General features: G+C 40.8%; 1 protein-coding gene across 10 annotated transcripts in view; it reads right to left on the bottom strand.

Annotated features, from left to right (window-relative positions):
- DNAAF9 (dynein axonemal assembly factor 9) overlaps positions 1 to 16,277 on the bottom strand; it is a 148,511-nt gene extending 132,234 nt beyond the window's left edge. For 3 of the 10 annotated variants that reach the window (XM_073792756.1, XM_073792754.1, XM_033839187.2), the window contains exon 1: positions 15,815 to 16,274. In XM_073792756.1, coding sequence (XP_073648857.1) covers positions 15,815 to 15,897 — 83 coding nt within the window. In that variant the 5' untranslated portion in view covers positions 15,898 to 16,274. Of the gene's footprint in view, positions 1 to 15,814 lie in introns of all 10 variants that reach the window. The other 7 variants (XM_019950840.3, XM_033839188.2, XM_073792757.1 and 4 more) reach the window with 4 other exon arrangements.
- Positions 16,278 to 23,981: the final 7,704 nt, after the last annotated feature.

Raw genomic sequence — 23,981 nt, 5'->3', positions numbered from 1 at the left:
TTCACTTACTATAATGTGCTCATGATCAAATGATTTTTGACAAGGGTACCAGGATTGAGAAAGGAGAGTTTTTTTCAACAAATGGTTTTGGGAAAACTGTATAGTCACATGCAAATTAAAAAAAAAAAAAAAAAAGGATTCAAACTCTGACTTTACACCATATACAAAATTTAACTCAGAATAAAGACCTCAATGTAAACCTAAAACTATAAAATTTTTAGAAGAAAACATATGGGAAAAGCGTCATGACATTAGAGTTGGCAATGATTTTTTGTCATTTTCCAATGACACCAAAAGCACAGATGACAAATGGAAAGATACATAAATTAGACTTTATCAAAATTAAAAACTTATGTTCATTAAAGGACACAATTAACAGAGTGAAAAGACAACCCACAGAATGAGAGAAAATATTTGCAAATCATATATCTATTAAGAGGCTAATATCCAGAATACATAAAGAACCTCTATAACTCAACAACAACAAACAATTCAAAATGGGCAGAGAACATGAATAGACATTTCTCCAGAGAAGATACATAAATGGCCAATAAGCACATGAAAAGATAAAAGATGCTCAATATCACTAATCATCAGGGAAATGCAAATCAAAACCACAACGAGGTATTACTGCCATGCAAATTAACATGGCTACTATCAAAAAAGCAGAAAATATAAAGTTTAGCAAGGATGAGGAGAAATCAGAACCTTTGTGCACTGTTGGTGAGAATGTAAAATATTGCAGTTGCTGTGGAAAACAGCACAGTGATCCTCAGAAAATTAAACACAGAATTACCATATCATCCAGCAATTCCACTTCTGGGTATACACCCCAAAGAAATGAAAGCAAGACTCAAAGAGATATCTGTACACCCAAGTTCATAGCAGCATTATTTGCAATAGTCAAAAGGTAGAAGCAACCCATATGTCTATGGACACAGATAAACTGTGGTATATACATAATACAATGGAATATCATTCAATCTCAAAAAAGGACAGAAATTCTGACATATGCTAAAACATGGATGAACTTTAAGGACATTATAATAAGTGAAATAAGCCAGTCACAAAAGGACAAATATTATATGATTCCGTTTTTATGAGGTACCTACAACAGCCAAATTCACAAAGACAGAAAGTAGAAAGATGGTTGCCACGGGCCAGAGGGAACGAGTGAGGAGTTACTGTTTAAGAGGTACCAGAGTTTCAGTTTTGCAAGATGAAGAATTCTGTGGATAGATACTGGTGAATGTAGCACAACAATGTGAATGTACTTAATACCACTAAATTGTACACTTAAAACAGTTAAGATGGTAAATTTCATGTGTATTTTACCATAATTAAAAAAATTTTAAGTTAAATTTTAAGTTAAAAGCCAATGTGATGTAAAACAGAAAGAAGAGAGGGAGAACTCTTCTTACGTAAAAGAGATTAAAGAATAATAAGACAATGCAATTTATGAACCTTAATTCGATTTAAACAAACAAACAAAAACCCAGGGAAACATCTATGAGACATCGGAGGAAATCTGAATATGCCTTGTATAATAGGTAATAATTATATATTATTATATTATTATCTATTATCCAGGGCATATTCAAATTGACTATTAATTTTCTTAGCTGAGATAATATTATGGTGGTTACAAAGTAGAATGTCCTTTTTCTTAGCAGATGCATGAGGCAGTACTCAGGAGCAAAGTGTCATTATATCCGCAAATTGAAAACCGTTTAACAGAAAAGAAGAATGAAAAGAAAAGAAAAAGTAAAGAATGCACATAAGGTAAAAAGTTAAAATTGGTGAATCTAAGCGATGGGCATAGAGTATTCACTGTACCATGTTTTCAACTTTTCTGTGTTGTTCAAACATTTTCATAATAAAAATTTGGAGCTGGAGGTAAGGAGATGTGGAGTAACTCAGGGTTTGGAAGTAGCAGAATTTAAGCTGCAAGATGACTAAGATTAAAGTAAGAAAACTTCTTTCCCTGGGAAATGGTTGCCTGTCCCTCCCCACTTTCTCATGTTTAATATAAGATTCATTTTGCAATCATTCTCTACATGACAAATATTTCATTAAGTTGGTCCTTTGGTCCACTGCGCAACCCTAGCTGACTACCACGGTTACCAAGAGCTCTTGGGCTTTCAAACTTAGAATCAGCCAGTGACAAAAAGCATTAACAGGTCATGTGACCAGGAAACAAACAGCTCCCCAACTACTGCGGTGGGAAGCCAAGACAATACTGAAGACAGGAGCAAAAAGAGGATTTCTTTCCCTGCAAGTGTTTTGGGAAATAAATAAAGGGAAAAGTAAAACAAAGTGAAAGCATATAAAATGTAGAAAGACCTTCCTCTTCCCAGAGTAAAACATTATCATAGTATTTTCTTGTCTAATGGGTAGAACTAAATTTAGTTTTTTTCCTTTGAATATTTTCTTGCTTCCCAAATTTAGTTTTTAACCAGAACATAGCCTATTATTTGTCACTGAACCATTAAACTTTTCACTTACTGAAGTATTTCCCTATTAAAAAACACCTGGTAGGGCTTCCCTGGTGGCGCAGTGGTTCAGAGTCTGCCTGCCGATGCAGGGGACGTGGGTTCGTGCCCCGGTCTGGGAAGATCCCACATGCCACGGAGCGGCTAGGCCGAGCCATGGCCACTGAGCCTGCGCGTCCGGAGCCTGTGCTCCGCAACGGGAGAGGCCACAACAGTGAGAGGCCCGCGTACCGAAAAAAAAACAAAAAACAAAAAAACACCTGGTAAGTATAAAGAAAACCACAATCACTCATATTTACAGCACCCAGAATTAACCTATGTTAGTGCCTTTTTGAATTATGTAAAATATTAATTTATCATCCTTTTTTATTTAAAAAAATGGAATATGACATATAAAACTAAAGTCTTCACTGTTCCCCGGAGGTCACCACTATGAGTTTGTTGTGTAACCACCCACTCTTTTTTTCCTTTTTTTCAATAGAAACTTTCAAACACACACCAAGCCCAGCAATAGCACTGCCCTGTAGCTTCCAGGTCTACCTGAGCACAGGTGGCACATCCTGGGTAGATGGCCTGTGGTCACCCACGACTTTACAAAGTTCCTCCTTTAGAATACCTGTAGACTCAACATATACCCAGTAATACTATTTATATCAAACATGCTGCTTGTATACTATACTGTATTTCTCACTTTCCTTGGATTCAGGCTCAAAATCTAGACATGACAGATGACAAGACAAAAACAAGACCCAAAGAGAAGCAGTTTGCCCAAGATCACAAGGCTGAGTAAAGATTAACAGCCCCAGGACCTGAGTGACCAGGCACCCTGACTCTGAACTTCTCCTGATATATCTCACTGATTTCCTGACAATAAAGTTAGCCTCAGATACAATATTTCTGAATTCTAAACAATCATCTCTGTTCTCCCCATCTTCCATTTTATATATAATAGTTAATTCACTGCTCACTGCTTTTATAACAATTACTGTATACACAGCCAGATATATTTTCTTGTTTGTTTGTGTTTCATTATCCTGGTTCCCTGGAAATGAAGGAGAACATTTGAAAATTTTATTTCTGCCTGTTTTTCCTCCATAATTTATGCTTTTTGATTTTCAAATTAAACAATTAAAACATGAATAATCCTCCTTATATTCTATATGCTTTGTGCTTTGAATGTTTTACAAAGTGAATCCTCATACCAATCTGAATCACTTTATCTTATGAAACTGCTGTGAACAATGTGATGTGAATCTCTCAGTAATACATAGTTTGGGTGAGTTTTTTGGGGAAAGTTGTTTTACATAAAATCATAATAACGACATATGTAACTGCTCTGCAACGTGTTTTCACTTAACATTGTACCTTAAGATCTTTCCAAGCTAGTAAATAGAACACAACCTCATTTTTAAAACTGTTGTACTATGTTCTTTTGTGTTTATTTAACCAGACACTATAATTGAACATTCAGGATTTTTATTATTTTTGCAAATAGCAAACAATGCTTCATTGAACAACCTTATATAGCCATCTTTGGCACAAGTACTAAAGTTTCTGCAAGGTAGAGACTAGCATTGCCAGGTTAAGAGGTATCTGCATTTAAAACTTTGATAGATCTTGCCAAATTGTCTTCTTAAAACGTTCACCTACAATATAACAGAGTACCTGTTTCCCCATAACTTCTAAACCATGTGTGGTTAGAATTTTCATTGTTATACAGTTGTCCCTTGTTATCCATGGAGGATTGGTTCCAGGACCCCCTCAGATACCAAAATCTGCAGATGCTTAAGTCCCTTATATAAAATGGCATAGTATTTGCATATAACCTATGTACATCCTCTGGTACACTTTAAATCATCTCTAGGGACCTCCCTGGCAGTCCAGTGGTTAAGACTCTGGCTTCCAATGCAGGGGGCATGGTTCGATCCCTGTTCGGGGAACTAAGATCCTACATGCCACACAGTGCAGCCGAAAATTAGAAAAAAAAATCATCTCTAGATTACTTATACCTAATATAAGTGCTAAGTGAACAGTTGTAAATACAGTGTAAATGCTATATAAATAGTTGCTTGTGTGCAGCAAATTCAAGTTTTGCTTTTTGGAACTTTCTCAAATTAAAAATATATATTTTTCCCCCATTTATTTATTTATTTATTTATGGCTGCATTGGGTCTCTGTTGCTGTGCCTGGGCTTTCTCTAGTTGCGGCGAATGGGGGGCTACTCTTCGTTGTGGTGCGAGGGCTTCTCATTGCGGTGGCCTCTCCTGTTGTGGAGCATGGGCTCTAGGTGTGTGTGCTTCAGTAGTTGTGGCACGTGGGCTTAGTAGTTGTGGCTCATGGTCTCTAGAGCGCAGGCTCAGTAGCTGTGGCGCATAGGCTTAGTCACTCCGCGGCATGTGGGATCTTCCAGGACCAGGGCTCGAACCCGTGTCCCCTGCATTGGCAGGTGGATTCTTAACCACTGCGCCACCAGGGAAGCCCAAAAAATATATTTTTGATTGGGGTGGTTGAATCCATGGATGAAGAACCTGTGGATATGAAGGGCTAGCTGTAATATTATTTTATTTAGGACTTTTGCATTTGTAGTTCTCCTTTGTACTCTCCTAGTCAAACACCAGCATTATGCCAGCATGAGAGAACAAATGGAAAGCTTTCTGAGGCATATACTTCACTTAGCATGCTTTCCATTTTCATTTCCCTTGGTAACATACACTGTGCCCCTTCTCTGCCACAGCATCCAATCATGACTCACCCAGAAGCAAGCCAGGTCAGCTGGAGTCCTTTCCAGGGATTTCCTATTTTAGAGGTAGAAGAGAAATGGCCTCTAGGGTCACAGTGCAGGAAGAATGTGGATTTCAGGTTATTATGGATAGAGGCAACTATTTTGATAGCAGAGTCTTGGTTCCAGTTCCTGAGGCCCTAGTTCTTACAGGTCTTCCTACAAGTCTTATCCCCCCACTATTCCTTCCAGCCAAGTAAGCCAATACATTCACTCCCTTTTTTACTTTAATCTTTTGAGTTGGGTTTCTGTCACTTGAAATAGAGAGCATTCTTCTTATTATGAAATCAAACCCAGGAAATGTTTAGGGTTGAAGCATACCAATGTCTGTAACTTACTTTGAAAAGCATTAAAACATAGGATGGATTGATGGATGGATAGCAGGATGACTATATGATAAGGCAAACAGAGCAAATACATTAAGCAGAGAATCTAGGTATGAATATACATGAATGTCCACTGAACAATTCTTTCAACTTTTCTGTACTTCCAAACAGTTTTCATAATAAAATATTGGGGGGAAAATCAACAGCAGGAGTAATACAACATATTATCATATCAGCATTAATTCAGACTTCAGGTACTGATTACAAGGAGCTACTGCAGGACTGCTAAGAAAAGGGTTTAAGGGCTTAAGAAAGCTGGCCCTGCATTAAAGTGGCAACTATTTATTCCCTCCATAAAACAGACTTGGAAGAAAGCCAAGAAGGCAGGCTGTGTCTCAAGTCAATAAATGTCCTTTCCCACTGATGTCCTTTCTGGAGCAACAACTTGCAATGTAAAAAGCAAAGGCAACATTACTGCTATCATGACCAGCATGGTTAACCAGTGACCATAAAGTGACTCAAACTGAAGGGACACACACACACACACACACACACACACACACACACACACACACACACACACACACACACACACACACACACGACTGAAAATGTGTTGGCATCATTTAACTAGTCCATGACTTGAATTTTCTCCCAGCATTTTCATGTAGCTCATCACAGCCATTAGTAATCCTAAGCAATATAACTTTCATTCCACACAGCTACCTCTCTGTGGTAGGGACAAACAGGTGCCTAATCCATATCCATTCTCCCCCTTTTTTTTTTTAACTAATAATGGGTTGGCCAAAAAGTGCCTTCGGTTTTTAAGTAAAAATAAAAGACACATTTTTCATTTTCGCCAAGAACTTTATTGAACAACATAGTCACCGTTTTGTTCCACTACCTTCTGTCATTTTTCAGGCAACTTCATAATTCCATCTTCCCAAAACTTTTTGAGCAAAGGTTCCCGGTGTCTTTTACAGTCTTCCAGGGAACTGAAATTTTTTCCATTAAGAGAATTTTGTAAAGACCAAAATAAATGGAAATCTGAAGGTGCAATGTCTGGTGAATACGGTGGATGAATCAAAAATTCCCACCCAAGCTGTAACAGTTTTTGCCTGGTCATCAAAGAAACATGAGGTCTTGCGTTATCCTGATGGAAGATTATGCATTTTCTGTTGACTAATTCCGGACGCTTTTTGTCGAGTGCTGCTTTCAGTTGGTCTAACTGGGAGCAGTACTTGTTGGAATTAATCATTTGGTTTTCTAGAAGGAGCTCATAATAGAGGACTCCCTTCCAACCCCACCTTATACACAACATCACTTCTTTGGATGAAGACTGGCCTTTGGTGTGGCTGATGGTGGTTCATTTCACTTGCCCCACGATCCCTTCCATTCCACATTATTGTACAGTATCCACTTTTCATCGCCCGTCACAATTTGTTTTAAAAACAGAATGTTTTCGTTACGTTTAAGTAGAGAATCGCATGCAGAAATACAGTCAAGAAGATTATTTTCACTTAACTTGTGTGGAACCCAATCAAAGCGACGAACGTAACCAAGCTGGTGCAAATGATTTTCAACACTTGATTTGGATATTTTGAGTATGTCAGCTATCTCCTGCGTGGTATAATGTTGACTGTTCTCAATTAAAGTCTTGATTTGATTGCTATCAACTTCAACTGGTCTACCCGACTGTGGAGCATTGTCCAGTGAGAAATCTCCAGCAGGAAACTTCACAAACCACTTTTGACACATTTGATCAGTCACAGCACCTTCTCCATACACTGCACAATCTTTTTTTTGCGTTTCAGCTGCATTTCCACCTTTCTTGAAATAATAAAGCATAATATGCTGAAAATATTGTTTTTCTTCCATCTTCAATATTAAAGTGGCTACACAAAAATTCACAAATTTTGATACATTTTTTATTTACTTAAATAAAATTTATTTATCTATCTATCTATCTATGGGTACGTTGGGTCTTCATTGCTGTGCATGGGCTTTCTCTAGTTGCAGCGAGCAGGGGCTACTCTTCGTTGAGGTGCACGGGCTTCTCATTGCGGTGGCTTCTCTTGTTGTGGAGCACGGGCTCTAGGCGCGCGGGCTTCAGTAGTTGTGGCTGGCACACGGGCTTAGCTGCTCCATGGCATGTGGGATCTTCCGGGACCAGGGCTCAAACCCGTGTCCCCTGCACTGGCAGGTGGATTCTTAACTACTGTGCCACCAGGGAAGTCCTGATAAGTTTTTTTTTTTAAATACATGCTGATATGATAGCTGTCATAATACAATCTAACAAAATTGTTTCGAATGAAGTTAAGGACAACTAAGCACTACTAGAGCCACTTACGGAAAAAACCGAATGAACCTTTTGGCCAACCCAATAGTATCCCAATTTTATTTGGAGCAGCAATAGGCACAGCTCCTTTGCTTCTAGAGCTGACCAATGAGACATGCAAAAGCGATCAGGTGGAGGCTTCTGGGAAAGCTTGCTGAAGGGAAAGAACTGACTCAACTAGGAAAGCTGCTGCTTTTCTTTCCCCTTCTTGCCTGACAGACCTGATAGCTAGAGTTCCTGCAGCCATTTTGTGACCATGAAGCTATGAAGAAAATGGAATCCATTTGCTAAATACAAACACAGAAGTGGCCTGGTTCCCTGATGACTTCATACCAGGACTAGCCTGCCCTCCTCTAGATAGACATCTTTTCCAAGAGAGAGTAAACCTCAGTTAAGTCATTGTTAAGCATCTTCTACCAGCTGCCAAACATGGCTCCTGACAGGTCACCTTATCTAAAATAGTTAAAACTTGTACCCAATTGCAATTCATGTCTATGCATATTTCACAAATTGGAGTATATAAGACTCTCTACAAACTAAATCTGAGAACTTCAGAAAATGCTCCCCACCACAAATGGAAAATGTTATTTCAAAGTCTGTCACTATGTTCCACTGTAACAATATATTATTTTCCATTTTCTTCCTTTTCTCCAGATTTCTCTGAGCATTTCCACACACAATCTGCTCTTTGTAAAGTCAGTTTCACAGGTCTTCATTCAAAAGGCATCCACAAGTACTTTCCCTCACTTCTTTGACTATTAAAAGCATGCCAAATATAAACGCACTGTGGAATCCTGGATGGATCTTGGAATAGAAAAAAGACATTAGTGGAAAGACTGGGCAAAGAAAGTCTGGAGTAATAAACTCCAAATAAAAACAAATTTACTAAGTAAACAAAGTTTACAGTAAACTAATGTACAGTACAAATATTAATTTCTTAGTTTTGATAAATACACCATGTTAACGTTAGAGGAAGCAGAGTGAAGGCCTTATAGGAACCCTATGTACCATATTTGCAACTCATCTATAAACCTAATATTATTTCAAACAAGTTGAAAGCAAAAAGCATGCCAAATTAACTAACTTTCCATTGAACTAGGTTCAAAATCACAGAAAACAGTTTTAAATACCCAAGTAGCAAACTCTGCTTTTTCTTTTCTTTTTTATTTCAGGGCAAAACAATATTTAAGCTGTGGAACTCTTGAGGGCATCTGCATCTCATCTACTCCCCCTCTCCAAAAATTAGAATATCACAGAAGAGCCCAAGAGCTAGGAAACACTGTTACAATATTGTGCACTATTAATGCAACTATACTCACTAAATAAGAGTCCTCAGAACACAGTCATCCCAGACATATGTGAAAATGCAGACAGGGGCATCCCCTGCTTTTCAAAGTTCGCTTTTACATAAGACCTACCTGTTTTCACTAACTGAAAGAAATCTGAAGAGGGTTTTTGCTTTTATGAAAAAAGGTGAAAAGCAAAGATAGCCAGCATCTGTTTTGCAGTGGAGCAATGAGAGTGGCACTGTCAAGCTCCTTCGCTGGTAACTACACTCAGCATTACAGCAACAAGCCTCCATAGCTTTGAACTGTGTCTGTGAGCATCTGTGCTTTATCCTGATTTATTTTGTGCCTCTGTTAGCAAGATGTGTTCTAAGGTAATTGCTCCTTCACTTTAGGCTGTTTCACCTTACAAAAGGTTTCCTAGGAAGGCTCTACTTTCTGATAGCAGGGGGAAACCCATACTTAGACCTCCACCCCGGGCCAGAAATAAGGTCATAAAAACGTAACTAAGCAAACCCTTTTTACTTCTATAAGCACCAAACCAAGCCTCCCTGGCCAGAATCCAAGCAAGTATACTGAAGGTGAAACTTCACATTTTCAGACACACAAGGTCATAGTCTTGCTCTGTATTTTGAGTTTTCTTAAAGCAGGGACAATTACCACTTCTGTAGATCTGTAAACCCAAAAGAGAACCACGGGTATTGGTACCTGACCAATAAACATCACCTGAAGAGATAACCTGTCTCTGTGAGGCTTTATGTAAGCGCTCTCTATAGAAAATCACTATGGTGACCCACCTTCCCACCATCTAGCTTACAACTGTGATTCTTCATTCTCTGAACACCCTTAGCCCAGAGTTTCACCTGTAATTATTCTTTATTCATTCAATAAATAATTAGTGCAAGCAGTGTTTCATAATGGCTAACAACAGCAGTTCACATTTAGTGAGTACTGACTATGTGCCAGACACTGACCTAAGCACTACGGCAAGCAATATGGGAAATGGCAATAAAAAATGGTCCCAGCCCGGGGCTTCCCTGGTGGCGCAGCGGTTAGCAATCCGCCTGCCAGTGCAGGGGACATGGGTTCGAGCCCTGGTCTGGGAAGATCCCACATGCCACGAAGCAACTAAGCACGTGAGCCACAACTACTGAGCCCACGTGCCACAACTACTGAAGCCCGCGTGCCTAGAGCCTGTGCTCCGCAACAAGAGAAGCCACCACAATGAGAAGCCCGCACACCGCAACGAAGAGCAGCCCCTGCTCACCCCAACTAGAGAAAGCCCGCACGTAGCAACGAAGACCCAACGCAGCCATAAATAAATTAATTAATTAATTTTTTAAAAAAAAGGTTCCAGCCCTTTGGTAATTTCCAGAAGCAACAAAGAAGGTCCTTTCTTATGAGTCCCTTAACAAGGAAAAAATTCCACCTATACATGGTATAGAAGAAGACCAGCACAGGAACTCCTCGGTCAGAATTTTTTGCTAGAGCACACGCCACCCAGTGAGTTCTTAAAGGGCGCATGGCAAGTCAAACTATGAGACCTCGCATGTGTGAAATGTCTTTATTGTTCCCTCACACCTGCCTGAGAGTTTGGCTGGATACAGAATTCTGGGTGGGAACTCATTTTCTTTTAGAAGGTACTCCTTGCTCCATTATCTTCTAGTGTCCATTCTTGCTACAATCTAATGATTCATGACTCTATGTGATTCATAGATATTCTTCTGTCTTCATAGTGCTCAAAAATTTCATTATGTGGGGACTTCCCAGGTGGCACAGTGGTAAGAATCCTCCTGCCAATGCAGGGGACACGGGTTCAAGCCCTGGTCCGGGAAGATCCCACATGCCACAGAGCAACTAAGCCTGTGCGCCACAACTACTGAGCCTGTGCTCTAGAGCCTGCGAGCCACAACTACTGAGCCCACACGCCACAACTACTGAAGCACACGCACCTAGAGCCCGTGCTCCACAACAAGAGAAGCCACCACAATGAGGAGCCGGTGCACTGCAACAAAGAGTAGCCCCCGCTGGCTGCAACCACAGAAAGCCCACGTGTAGCAACGAAGACCCAATGCAGCCAAAAATAAACAAATAAAAAATAAATTTCTAAAAAAAAAAAAAATTTCATGATGATGTGCCTTGGCATGGATATTTTTAAATTAATTGTGCTGGATTCTTGGAGGGTCCTTTTAATCTAGAAACACACCTTTATTTGTGAGAAACTATTTTATTTTGGATGATTTCTTCATGCCAACAAACAATAACCACCCACTATCCCTCCTTGTTACAGACATCTACAAACCTGTAGGTCACTCAGTCCTCCAAATTCCCTCAAGATTTAGCTTCTGGATCATTGTCTCTTTGCTATTACTACTCCCATCTTAATTCACGATGATCTCAATATGCACTGAGATAACCCTTCCACTATCCTTACCTCTCAGTTCCTTTACTCCTATTTTCCAATTACGTCCTCTATCCTACCTCAGCCACTCCCTCCCACAGTGCCCACATCCAAGCAGCTCAACACAGCTGAAGGGGAAGCATTCAACCATGCTAACTGGGTCTCACCCACCTTAAATTTATGACTACAAATGCCAAATGGGCACCTGGTGCCCTAAAATATTTCCTTATTCAACTCATTTTTTCCCACTCTCCTGGATGAATTTTACACCTTCTTTCTCTTCAAACTTCCAACACCTCCCCCACTCTTCATTTTTAGCTAAAGACCTTCCTTCTTATTTAACTGAGAATATGGAAGTAATCAGAAGTGAACATTCACTCTGTCTCACTACCAAGCTACCAATTCACCAGTATTTGGGTCAATATAATCACCACAGATGAACTGTCCATGTAGCTATTGAGCTTAAGGCCAACATATCCATTTATATCCTAGATGCCATTCCCTCTCATCTACTCAAGGACTTCACCCCTGCAACTGTCCCTTCTCTCTCTTTAATCATCAATTTGTCTCTCTATACTCCACCATTCCCATTAACTTACAAACATGCTATCTGCCCACCTAAAAACAAAAAGAACTCTAACACTTCGTGCCCTTCCAGCCACAGCCCTATTACTCTGCTCTCCCTTATAGAAATCCTTGAAACAACATCACTGTGCCTATCTATACTCACTGTCTTCAATTCCTCTTCTATATCCTCTTGAACCCACTGCACCAAAACTGTTCTTGTCAAGGTTGCCAATGACCTCCACATTACCAAATCTAATAGTCTATTCTTGCATTTATCATTTGACTATCCTTGATTCTTCCCCTATCTCAGAGGTAGGAAACCATTTCCCCTCAGAATTTGGAAGACATTGCTACACTGCCTTTTTTACATGGGATATCCCAGGGCTTGGATGTTGGTCCTCCTCTCTATCTACATTTACTCCCTGGGTCTCTATCTAGTCTCATAGCTTTAAAATAAAATTCTGGAGTCACCAGTAATATGGATGGTATTTCCAGTTTCAATCTCTCTCCTGAACTACAGACTAATATATCCAACTGCTAATCCAATATCTCCACTTGGCTATCTATTATCTATTAGGAAACTCAAATGAACAAGGTCAAAATTGAACTCTATTTTCTCCACAAATCTGCTCTGATTCCAATGCTCCCAATATCAGTAAATGGCAACTCCATTCTTCCAACTGCTGAGCCCCAAATTGACTATGCTTTCTTACATTATTGTTCCTTCAGCCCTATTTCCTCCCCAATATTTACTTCTCACCACTCTGTATTATGATTTTTACCTCTCTCCACTTACAAAGGAGCTCTTGGAGGGCAGAGGCCTGCCTTATTGCTCTGAATCCACAGCACCTAGCACAGTGTATGTTGGATTATTTGCATAAAGAGGGAGTGAAATTTAAACTGTTAAACAAGTCCTGAGCAGGATCAGATTCCTCTGCAGGAAAAGATCTGAAGTAGGAAAGCATATTTCAACTATTTCCACTGGTTCCTTAGTACAAGTAAAGATAGTTATTTGGTAATAACTCCAAAATCTCAGAGGCTTGAAACAAAGGCTTACTTCTTGCTCACTCTACATGTCAAACATAGGTCACCTGGAAGCTTGCTCTGGTTCCCAGACTGAGACTAGCCACCATCCGGAGCACCAACAATCACCAAAACAGAGGGAAAGAGTGGCAAATCACACACCAGAAGTTTTTACCATGAAGGGATACACATCATTCCTGTGCACATTTCACTGACCAAAAGCAACTAACAACGCCATATCCATCTTCAAGGGTGCAAGCAAGTACAATGGTACCACATGCCCAGGAGACAAAAACCAAAGATATTTGATGGACAGCACTGATGACTACCATATCATTAAAAAGAAGCTTTTAGGTCTAAGCAACAATATTTTAACTCCTGATCTCTACTGCTCATCTGTGAAAATGAACTCCATTGCTAGAAGAGAACCACTCACTTGCAAAGTACTATCTATGGGTCTCTAGGAATGCAGCTTCATCAGTTAGGCCCGCCTCTTTCATCACTCAGGTGTCAGAGTGCAGCAAAGAAGCCAAATATGGGTGACAGGAAAGTGCTGAGCACAAACCTTCTAGAAACGTTCAATGTCAAAATCTGGGAAAGGCTTAACTGAATGAGTAAGAAAAACACGTTCAGTTAAAAACGGCAGGGAAAGGAGGGAAACTTTCACAAAATTTCTTTTACCAAAGGTATACAACCCCCAGGCCTTCGGGTTCCTTGCACTACCCCATGTCTGAAGACTAACAAGTTTCACTCAAACCACGTGATGGAAAATTCGGAGTTTGAGTATGATTAGTAAAGTTAGCCAACATTGATCTTTTTAACATAAAAACACTACTTACAAAAAAAAAATGTATACCAGAAGCTATATGTGCTACCAGAAGCAAAATGTGCTACCAGAAGCAAGGAAGGAAGCAGTTATTTTAGAGATGGATTTTATTCAGAAGCTCTTTTTTCCCTAAAAGTCTCAAAGACTCCAGACTTCAAAGCTCAAGATGATATGGGATGAACCCCAAGTCTACATAGACCCTGGATTTAAAGTGTGGCTGCTTCAAGTTCTAAAGTATCCTGTGCAGTTTCTATTTTATTCAAAGTTTAAATACTTTCTAACAGTGAAACTGGCTGCCAGAAACGTTAGGACAGACTGGAGATGGTTACCATAAGCTGCTAAACACTTGGAACTGTAAAGCCCACTGAAATTCCACTGAAGAGCAGAACAGGAGTCCAAATATGTCACCTAACGTCACCTGCCAAATCAGAAGCAAATCAGGACTCCCAAATGCAACTAAGGGTATCTAGTCCCACCTCCCCATCCTTTATTTACTCAACCAATATGTGTTAGTAACTGAGGTGAAAGAAGGAATGCCGGTAAGTAAGAGAGGGACTGGATTTTAAGATTCAGTTCTTGTTCTCCATGAATCTGGTGGAGTTAAAATAAAAACAAAACAAAACAAAGAAAAAAAACAGATTTGAGAGCAAAAATTCCAATACAATGCCTTAAATACCATAACAAGGATACAGGAAAGACCATTCTCACACGTTAAGCTGACAACCTTCGTTCAAGGAAACAACACCGTATTTGCTTTGTTAAGTAGCTAGAATAAAGAAAAAGCAAACAAAACAAATAAAAACCCTCTTCTGGTTTAATGACAGTTTAGCAGAACCAAAGCCCATTTCTCTCTCTTCCTCCCTTCCTCTCAATGGTCTCTGCCACAACCCCTCCATCATTCCAACCTCCACACTCCACTGGCGGCCCCAAACCAGCTCCATCACGAATAATACCGAGACTATCAAGGTCAGCTCCAAAGGCACAGGAAGCAGACAGCAGAAACAAATCTTCATATATCGAAAGCGGGCGGGGACCCTCCCTATACTGAGGCACCCGGGGGCTCTATCTCTAGGCTCTGTGGCCTGGGATCCGCAGCTTTCGGGGATTCTGGCCCCTTTTTCCTTATCCAGGCCCCTAATGACCTCCACCTGTCCTCAACCTGAGCTCCCCATCGTGGAGTGAGGGAGCCTCGGGCTGGGGCAGGGGGAGGTGGGGAAACGCGCAACAGGGAAGATGCTGTCCGTGTGGGTGTTTCTATGGGGCGGGAGGGGGGTACTCTCTAGGGAAGGCGCAGTGAGAGGTAAAGGCTCTAAAGGAGACGTACTGTAGGGGAGCATGAGAGGTAAGCCATTTCGAGGGAAACCCATTTGGGGGTTCTACAAGGGGAGCTATTGTGAGGGGACGTCTCCATAGATGGCCGTTTCTGGGGAAAATATCCTATGGGAAAGGCAAGTGAATTAATCATACAGAAGGCACTGTGGAGGTTCTCGATAGGCGAATCTTTCCGGGGGAAAATGTTCTATGGGGTTGGGGATGTCATAATAGGGGGTCTTCACAGAGGAGCCGTTGTGGGGTTGTCGATACAGGAGCCATTGTGGGAGCCTCTGCACCGAGAGCCGCTCCTCGGGAAACGTTCGTCAGGGAACCGTTCAGGAAAAAAACGTCCGCAAGGAAGCCATATCGGGCCACGCCCTTCGGCGGGAGGCGTCTCAGACCCCAACAGCCCGCAACCGCCTGCCCGCCCGCCAGCCCCTCTGCTGCCTCAGCCCCGCGTACCTGACGGAGGGCGACCCGCGGCCAGGGCCGCCGGGGGACCGTGCGCGGGGCAGTCCCAGCCGGTGTGGGGGGTACACGTCCATGGCTGCGAGAGGCGGAGGAGGACGGCGCCGCTGCGAGGGTCACTCAGGCCTGCGGGGCGTCTCCTGGCCCGCTACGGCCGGGTGGGGCGGCTGGGCGTGCCGGGTGGGCGGGGGGCGCAGTGCGCGGGGGCACGTCGGGGGCGGGGGCACGTCGGGGGGCGGGGGCGGAGCCGGGGGAGGGGGCGGAGCTGGACGCGCGCAGAGAGGGCGGATGGGGGCGTCGGGACGGGTTGGGGGTGGGGGCAAGCGCACGGCTGCGGGTCGAGTCTTCCTTAGGCTTCGAGGCGGCCGGGTTGGACGTTGGGAGCGTGGGTGCCCAGAGTGAAAGCTACCGCGCCGCCGCTCTGGCCTGTCCTCAGGCTTCGCATCGTGGAGTGGGGCCCTGCGGCGCCCCCAGCCACGCACACGGGCGCGCCTGGGGGCGGGGCCTCGTTCAGCCCCGCCCAGTCCACTTCGGCCTCCAGCAAAGCCTTCTGCTGCCGCAGCAGGTCCCTGGCGCGGAGATCTGAACCGCCCTGGTGCTCGGCTTTCGTGACCCGGTCTCCCAGGCCGGTTCCTTGCTACTGTTTTCTCACCCGCTGCTAGTCAATTGTGCACCCTCCCTTCAGACGTTCAGCCGATTTCTAGCCGACCTAAGGTTAGCGGTGCGCGCCCAGCCTTGCGCAGACGTTAGGGGCTCACAGGGGCCCAGAGGATCCCTGCCCTTTACAGTTCAGATTCTGACTCGACCCGTTTCTGACTGCAGAGCCGTATGCAAGAAACCTAATCCCAGCGAGCGTCAGTCTTCTGTGTAATTGACAGTTTCCAGGCATCCTGTATATACAGGACGTATTTAATGATTTTGTCCTGCGTCGTATACTGACTTTGTCAGGATGCCTTAAATGTCCTGTATTTATCTTTTTATAATCAATTAAAAACTATTAGAGCTATTTTTCCGCCACAGTAATTGGTGCTTAAATCACTGAAAATCCTACCTTTACAAATAAAAGATCTGTACAGTGTCTACGGTGTCTCCAGCGAGTTTAGCTGAGGAAAGACCAAAAGAAGGAACTAGAAATTAAAAGTACTTATTTTTCATATTCAAGAAAGGAAAGGACTTTTTTGCTCAAGTTCTAAGTCCTGATCAAGTAACCACCATTATTTAGAGATAACTTCACATCAGTACACAGGCTCTACAAACCAGCCAATCAGCGACAGCCTCACTCCAGTGGCTTCTGAAAATCAGCCAGTCAACAACAGCTTCACTCCGGTAGCTAGGCTTCTGAAAGTTTGTAAATCAACGACTGTCCAGAGCTTCTGAAAGTCAGCCAATCATTGACAGCGCCATGCTTCTAGACAACAACCAATCAGCAAGTGCCTCACTCCAGGGACCAGGCTTCTGGTAGTTAACAGGTACTCAGCTTCCTTACTCCAGTAACCACACTAACAAAGCTGGAAGCCCGTCAATCGCTAGACGCTCACGCTTCTGAAATACTGCCAGTCCCGGAACGCTAGCTTCCCAAAACATTGGATTGGGTTGGCTCAGCTCCGACTTTGTTAAGGGAGACTGTTCCTTACAAGTACAGCTCTCCTTTGCAGGCAGACTAGATATTCAACTTTGAGTTCAATTTGCTTTTCGTAAAATTTAAGTTCGCAACCCTTTCACGACTCAACTCCCACCTTACCGTTAGATATGAATTTGGGCTTGTGACAGATGCAATGATGCAGCCATGAGATTTATTAAATACAACTTTTTCAGTTCTTGCGTTGGTCGCTATTACCAATTTTTTTCTTTTATAATTCAATGGGTGTATTCACAAAGTTGTGCGATCACCACTACTGTCATTTTAGAACATTTTCAGCACGCCCAAAAGAAACCCTATACCTTTTAGTAGTCATTCCCCCATTTCTTCCCAACCATCCCAGCCATAGGCAACCACTAATCTACCTTTCTCTCTCTCTCTCTCTCTTCCCGCCCCCCTTCTATGGATTTGCCAATTCTGAACGTTTCACATAAATGGAATCATACAGTATGTGGTCCTTTGTTACTGACATTTCATTTAGCATAATGTTTGCAAGGCTCATCCGTGTTGTAGGATGTACAAGGATTTCATTTTTTATGGTTGAATAATATTCTATTGCATGGTTATCTCACATATTTCTTATCCATTTCTCAGGTGATGGACATTTGTGTTGCTTCCACTTTTTTACTTTTTTTTTTTTTTTTTTTTTTTAGCTAATGGTGCTGTGAACATTCGTGTACAAGTTCTCCTGTGGGCACATGTTTTCAAGTCTCTTGGGTATATAACTTAGGAATGGAATTGCTGGGTAACTCTATCTTTTGAGGAACTTCCAAACTGTTTTCCAAAGCAGTTGGACCATTCACAGTCCCACCAGCAATGTATGAGACTTCCAGTTTCTCCACCTCCTTACCAACACTTACTATCTGTCTTTTTGTTCATAGCCATCCTAGTAGCTGTGAAGTGGTATCTCACTGTGGCTTTGATTTGCATTTCCCTGACAGCTAATGATGTTGAGCATCTTTTCCTATACCTACTAGACATTTTTATGCTTTTTTGGAGAAACGTCTGTTCAGATCTTTTGCCCATGTTTTAATTGGGTTGTCTTTTTATTAAGTTGTAATAGTTCTTTATATAGCCTAAATACAAGTCCCTTATCAGGTATACAACTTGCAAAATTTTTCTCGCACTCTGTGGGTTTTCTTTTCACATCCTTGATAGTGTCCTATGAAGCACACAATTTTTAATTTTGATGGTATCCAATTTATTTTTTTCTTTTGTTGCTTGTGCTTTTGGTGTCATATGTAAGAAACCATTGCCTAATCCAGGGATTTACCCCTACATTTTCTTCTAAGAGTTTAGTAGTTTTGGCTCTTACATATAGGTATTTGATCTATTTGAGTTAAATTTTGTACTTGATATGAGGTAGAAGTTCAGCTTCATTCTTTTGCATGTGGCTATCCAGTTGTCTCAGCACCATTTCTTTTCCCATTAAGTTGTCTTGGCACCCTTGTTGAAAATAAATTGTTACCTCGTTTTTATTTGCTATATTTGAACCCCTAAATGCCAAAATGCAAGTGTGAATTTCATGATACATTTTCTGAATTAAATGAGGAAAATTCCTTTTGAAGCTCTTTGTGCAGTATGCAAGTGTTCATTCAGTATTGAAAATGGTGGAAAGTCAGATATAAACGAGCATATACTATCAGCTTAGAGTAAAAGATGTGTGATTTCTTCAACTTGTATCAAAGAAAGTGATAAAATAAAATTTTGATTAAAAGAAATCTAGATGAAGAACATAAAATAATCACAGCAGAAGTTGTAACAGTCTCCCACATTGTATATTGTCATCAGTCTTTCAGCTCAAATGACTCTTTGAATGTACTGCTACCAGGAGGATTTTCTAATTCCAAAACTGGAAGCAAAATTTCAAATGCCAGGACAAAACCTACTGCAATAATTAAAAATATAATAACTCCATTTACTATTGCAGTGATTATCAAAGCCCTAAATGCCTCATCTTTTTATGGATTCAAGTAATGACAAAGCAGAAAAATTTGCTTGTGCAATAACCTTCTTGTGAAAAGGCTCACTTGTAAGGTTATTTTAAGTAAAGACTCTTCCAGATGAGACTTCAGAAACAAGAGCAAATTTTTGCAGAGACTCTCTTATTGACTTAGGAGTTAACGAAGAAAATTGTACTGCTTTTGGTGGAGATGATACCAATACAAATGTTGGTAGATGTTCGCATAAAAGTGCAGACATTGTTTATTCAAAGCTGAAGTAAAGCAGGAATGTTTCTTCAGAAACCGTTTGGCTATCTGGTTCATATTCTACATGGTGCTGCTCTTACAACATCTGATGTCTTTCCTGTTGACTTTGATGTAATTGTCATGAAATTGTTTTCTTAAGCGCCAACTGAACAACTGAGGAATTTTTGTGATTTTGTTGGCATTCAGTACTGTTCATTTCTCTTGCATTCAGAAACTTGTTAGCTTGCTTTAATAAATGGAGAATCCTCAGTTTATTTGAAGTACTGAATCATACTTTAATCCTAAAGAAAATGACCCTCAAATTCTTATTGACTTTAAGGGAAACTTAGTTACCTCTTGTTGATAGTTTATAATACCTCTTTAGCAATAGATTATGCAAAGTGAAAGAAGAGAAACCAGTGTTGTTGAAGCACTCCATTGCTTAAGGGAAGTGTAAAATGCACTAAAGAATGATTTTTTTTAAACATCTTTATTGGAGTATAATTGCTTTACAATGGTGTGTTAGTTTCTGCTTTATAACAAAGTGAATCAGCTATACATATACATATATCCCCATATCTCCTCCCTCTTGCCTCTCCCTCTCACCCTCCCTATCCCACCTCTCTAGGTGGTCACAAAGCACTGAGCTGATCTCCCTGTGCTATGTGGCTGCTTCCCACTAGCTATCTGTTTTACATTTAGTAGTGTATATATGTCCATGACACTCTCTCACTTTGTCCCAGCTTACCCTTCCCACTCTCCGTGTCCTCAAGTCCATTCTCTACGTCTATGTCTTTATTCCTGTCCTACCCCTAGGTTCTTCAGAACCTTTTTTTTTTAAGATTCCATATATATGTGTTAGTTTATGGTATTTGTTTTTCTCTTTCTGACTTACTTCACTCTGTATGACAGACTCTAGGTCCATCCACCTCACTACAGATAACTCAATTTCATTTCTTTTTATGGCTGAGTAATATTCCATTGTATATATGTGCCACATCTTCTTTATCCATTCATCTGTTGATGGACACTTAAGTTGCTTCCATGTGCTGGCTATTGTAAATAGAGCTGCAATGAACATTATGGTACATGACTCTTTTTGAATTATGGTTTTCTTAGGGTATATGCCCAGTAGTGGGGTTGCTGGGTCGTATGGTAGTTCTATTTTTCATGACTACCATCTCATGAAGAATTTGATTCTTGTACAAGAACTAAATACTCTTCCGGCATGGGAACCAGTGGAATCATCATGTATAGTGTTGAAGAAGAAAGGAAGAAAAATTGATGACAATGTTCTTTTTCTGTTACTGGATAACATTTTAAAAAGTTATTGATCAGGGGCTTCCCTGGTGGCGCAGTGGGTGAGAATCCGCCTGCCCATGCAGGGGATGCAAGTTCGAGCCCTGGTGCGGGAAGATCCCACATGCCACGGAGCAACTAAACCCGTGCGCCACAACTACTGAACCTGTGCTCTAGAGCCCATGAGCCACAACTACTGAGACTGCGTGCCACAACTACTGGATCCCCTGCTCCACAACGAGAGAAGCCACCACAATGAGAAGCCCACACACTGCAACAAACAGTAGTCCCTGCTCGCCCCAACTAGAGAAAGCCTGCGCACAGCAATGAAGACCCAATACAGCCAAAAATAAATAAATTTATAAAAAATAAATAAAAAGTTATTTATCAAGAGATGCAACATAATACTGAAAAATGAAAAACCATCTCATTCCATGAAAGATGGTATTTGCTTCAACAAGCCATATTTGAAGAGCAATTATCAGGGTTGTTAACTTCATCCTAGTATATGTTCAATATATTGGCTCATAATGCTAATGTTGAGTATATTTTCTTATTAATGAATGTTCAATAGACAAAAGAACTGTAGAAGTTAGATGTGACCACTGTAGAAGCTATGATACAAAGAAAATGAACATAGACTGTGTCTGCAAGGAATTTTATAAGCAAATACCACAAAACAAGGAATTATTGAAAAGAACCAAATGATCAGAAGAATATAATTACAAAAATGTATGATTTAGATACTTATAATTTATTTTCTATGAATAACAAATACTTTTAAAGTATATGTACCACGCAATATTTTTCTTTTCTATCAATGTAGATATGCATAAGCAATTAGATATTATTCAAATTTAACTGAGTCCCCCTGTTTTTCATTTGCTAAATCTGGCAACCCTACTCATAAACGATCTGAGATACTATGTGTTACCCAGTTAAGAGGATCTTCTTAAAAGTTTTTCCCCAATAATCTTTCTTTAATGGAAGTATAATTTCCTTACAATAAAATGGATAATAAAATACAGTGCAGTTCAATGAATTTTAACAAATGTTTACAGTTTTAGAATCATTGTGCCCTGCCCCCCCCCCCCCCCCCCCCCCCCAGCTAGGATACAGAACATTTCCATGACCATAGGAAAGTTCCCTGAGACCGCTTTGCAATCAAATCCCCACCTCGGCCCCAGACAATTACTGATTTGATTTTAATGGCCATAGATTAATTTTATCTGCTCTTGAAATTTATATAAATGGAATCAGTATAATGATTTTGGGATTTATTCATTTTGTTATACATATCAGTAGTTTGCTCCTTTTTACTGACGAGTAGTTTTCCATAGTTTGGACAAAATGTAATTTGTTTATCCATTTACTAGTTGGTAGACATTTCAATTGTTTCCAGTTTGGGGCTATTATGTGTAAACTCCTATAAACATTTATGTGTAAGTCTTTGCATGACCTTATGTTTTAATTTTTCTTGGGTAAATACTTAAGAGTGGAATTGCTGGGTCATATGGTACACGTATATTTAGCTTTATAAGAAACCATCAAACAGTTTTACAAAGTGTTTGTTTTCATTTTACATTCCCACCTGCAGTGCAGGACAATTCCAGTTGTTCCATAACCTCACCAACACTTGGTAGTGCCAATCTTTAACTTTCATTCTCCTGGCTATGCAGTGGTATCCCAGTGGGGTTTTAATTTGCATTTCCCTAATGATAATGATGTTGGGTACCTTTTCATGTTCTTATTTAGCATCTGAATATCTTCTGTTGTGAAGTGACTTTTAAGTATTTTGCCCACTTTTTTTTTTTTTTTTTTTTTTTGCGGTACGCGGGCCTCACTGTTGTGGCCTCTCCCGTTGCGGAGCACAGCCTCCGGACGCGCAGGCTCAGCGGTCATGGCTCACGGGCCCAGCCGCTCCGCGGCATGTGGGATCCTCCCGGACCAGGGCACAAACCCGTGTCCCCTGCATCGGCAGGCGGACTCTCAACCACTGCGCCACCAGGGAAGCCCTATTTTGCCCACTTTTTAAAATTAAGTTGTATATATTTTATTACTGAATAAAAGGAATTTTTAAATGTATTTTGAATATGATTTGTTTCCCAGATATATGCATTGGGAATTTTTTCTCCTAGTCTGAGGGTTGCATTTTCATTTTCTTAAGTGGTATCTTTTATGAAACAGAATACTTTAATTTTCATGAAGTCTAATTTATTTTTATTTTTTCATTTATTTAAGAAGTAAATGTGGCTAGCTATGGTATTGGGGCTGTAGGAACAAGAAGAGGTAGGAAGGCCTGGACTTGAGGTATTGATCCTTACCTGAGGTATTGATCCCCACCCCCCGCTCAAAGCCTCTAATCACAGTCTTGAACATGCAGAATAATAAAAGCTTGAACAGATTGAAGTTTGATTCTTTTGGCAAAGCTATTACATAACTACCTATGGTGGTCTGGAAGGCTTCTCAGTAGAAGTGACATTTGTGCAGGGGGTCCAGACAATGAGTGATAATAAAAGCTATTATTTAAAAACACACTGTGTCCCAAGCACCTTTCATGTACTTCTTTGTGGTAGCCAACCTCCAAGCTGGCCCCCAGTGATTCTCACCTCCTATATTCAGGCCTTTGTATAGTCCCCTCCATTAAACAGGTAAGAAAACTGGACTTCAGAAAGGTTAAGGAACTTGCCCAAATAAGTATCAGAGTAGAATTTTTTCCCTTGACAAATAATTAAAAATTTTTTTTCAATTTCCGTGAAGAAATAATAAAGGGAAACATCACAGCTTAGATAACAAATCTCTTCAGGCTTTCTTGAACCTCCTTAATTTTTCTCTAATGCTGTAACTTCTCACAAAAAACCCAAGGCTGCTCAACTTTACACACTCCTCCCTATATCCTGTCATGCATTTCCCACTAAGCAAAGCAAATACTGGCACTATTAGAACAGAGTTTTACTTCTAGCTCTATCTTTCTCCAATGCTCTGCCTCTTTGAAGGGTTTTCTAGGAAGAGAATAAGGGAAGAGCATTAGAGG

Source organism: Tursiops truncatus, chromosome 15 (assembly GCF_011762595.2).
Source record: "Tursiops truncatus isolate mTurTru1 chromosome 15, mTurTru1.mat.Y, whole genome shotgun sequence".
Taxonomy (NCBI): Eukaryota; Metazoa; Chordata; class Mammalia; order Artiodactyla; family Delphinidae; genus Tursiops; species Tursiops truncatus.
Note: the sequence above shows the minus strand (reverse complement) of the source record. Positions and strands in the feature narration are given on the sequence as shown.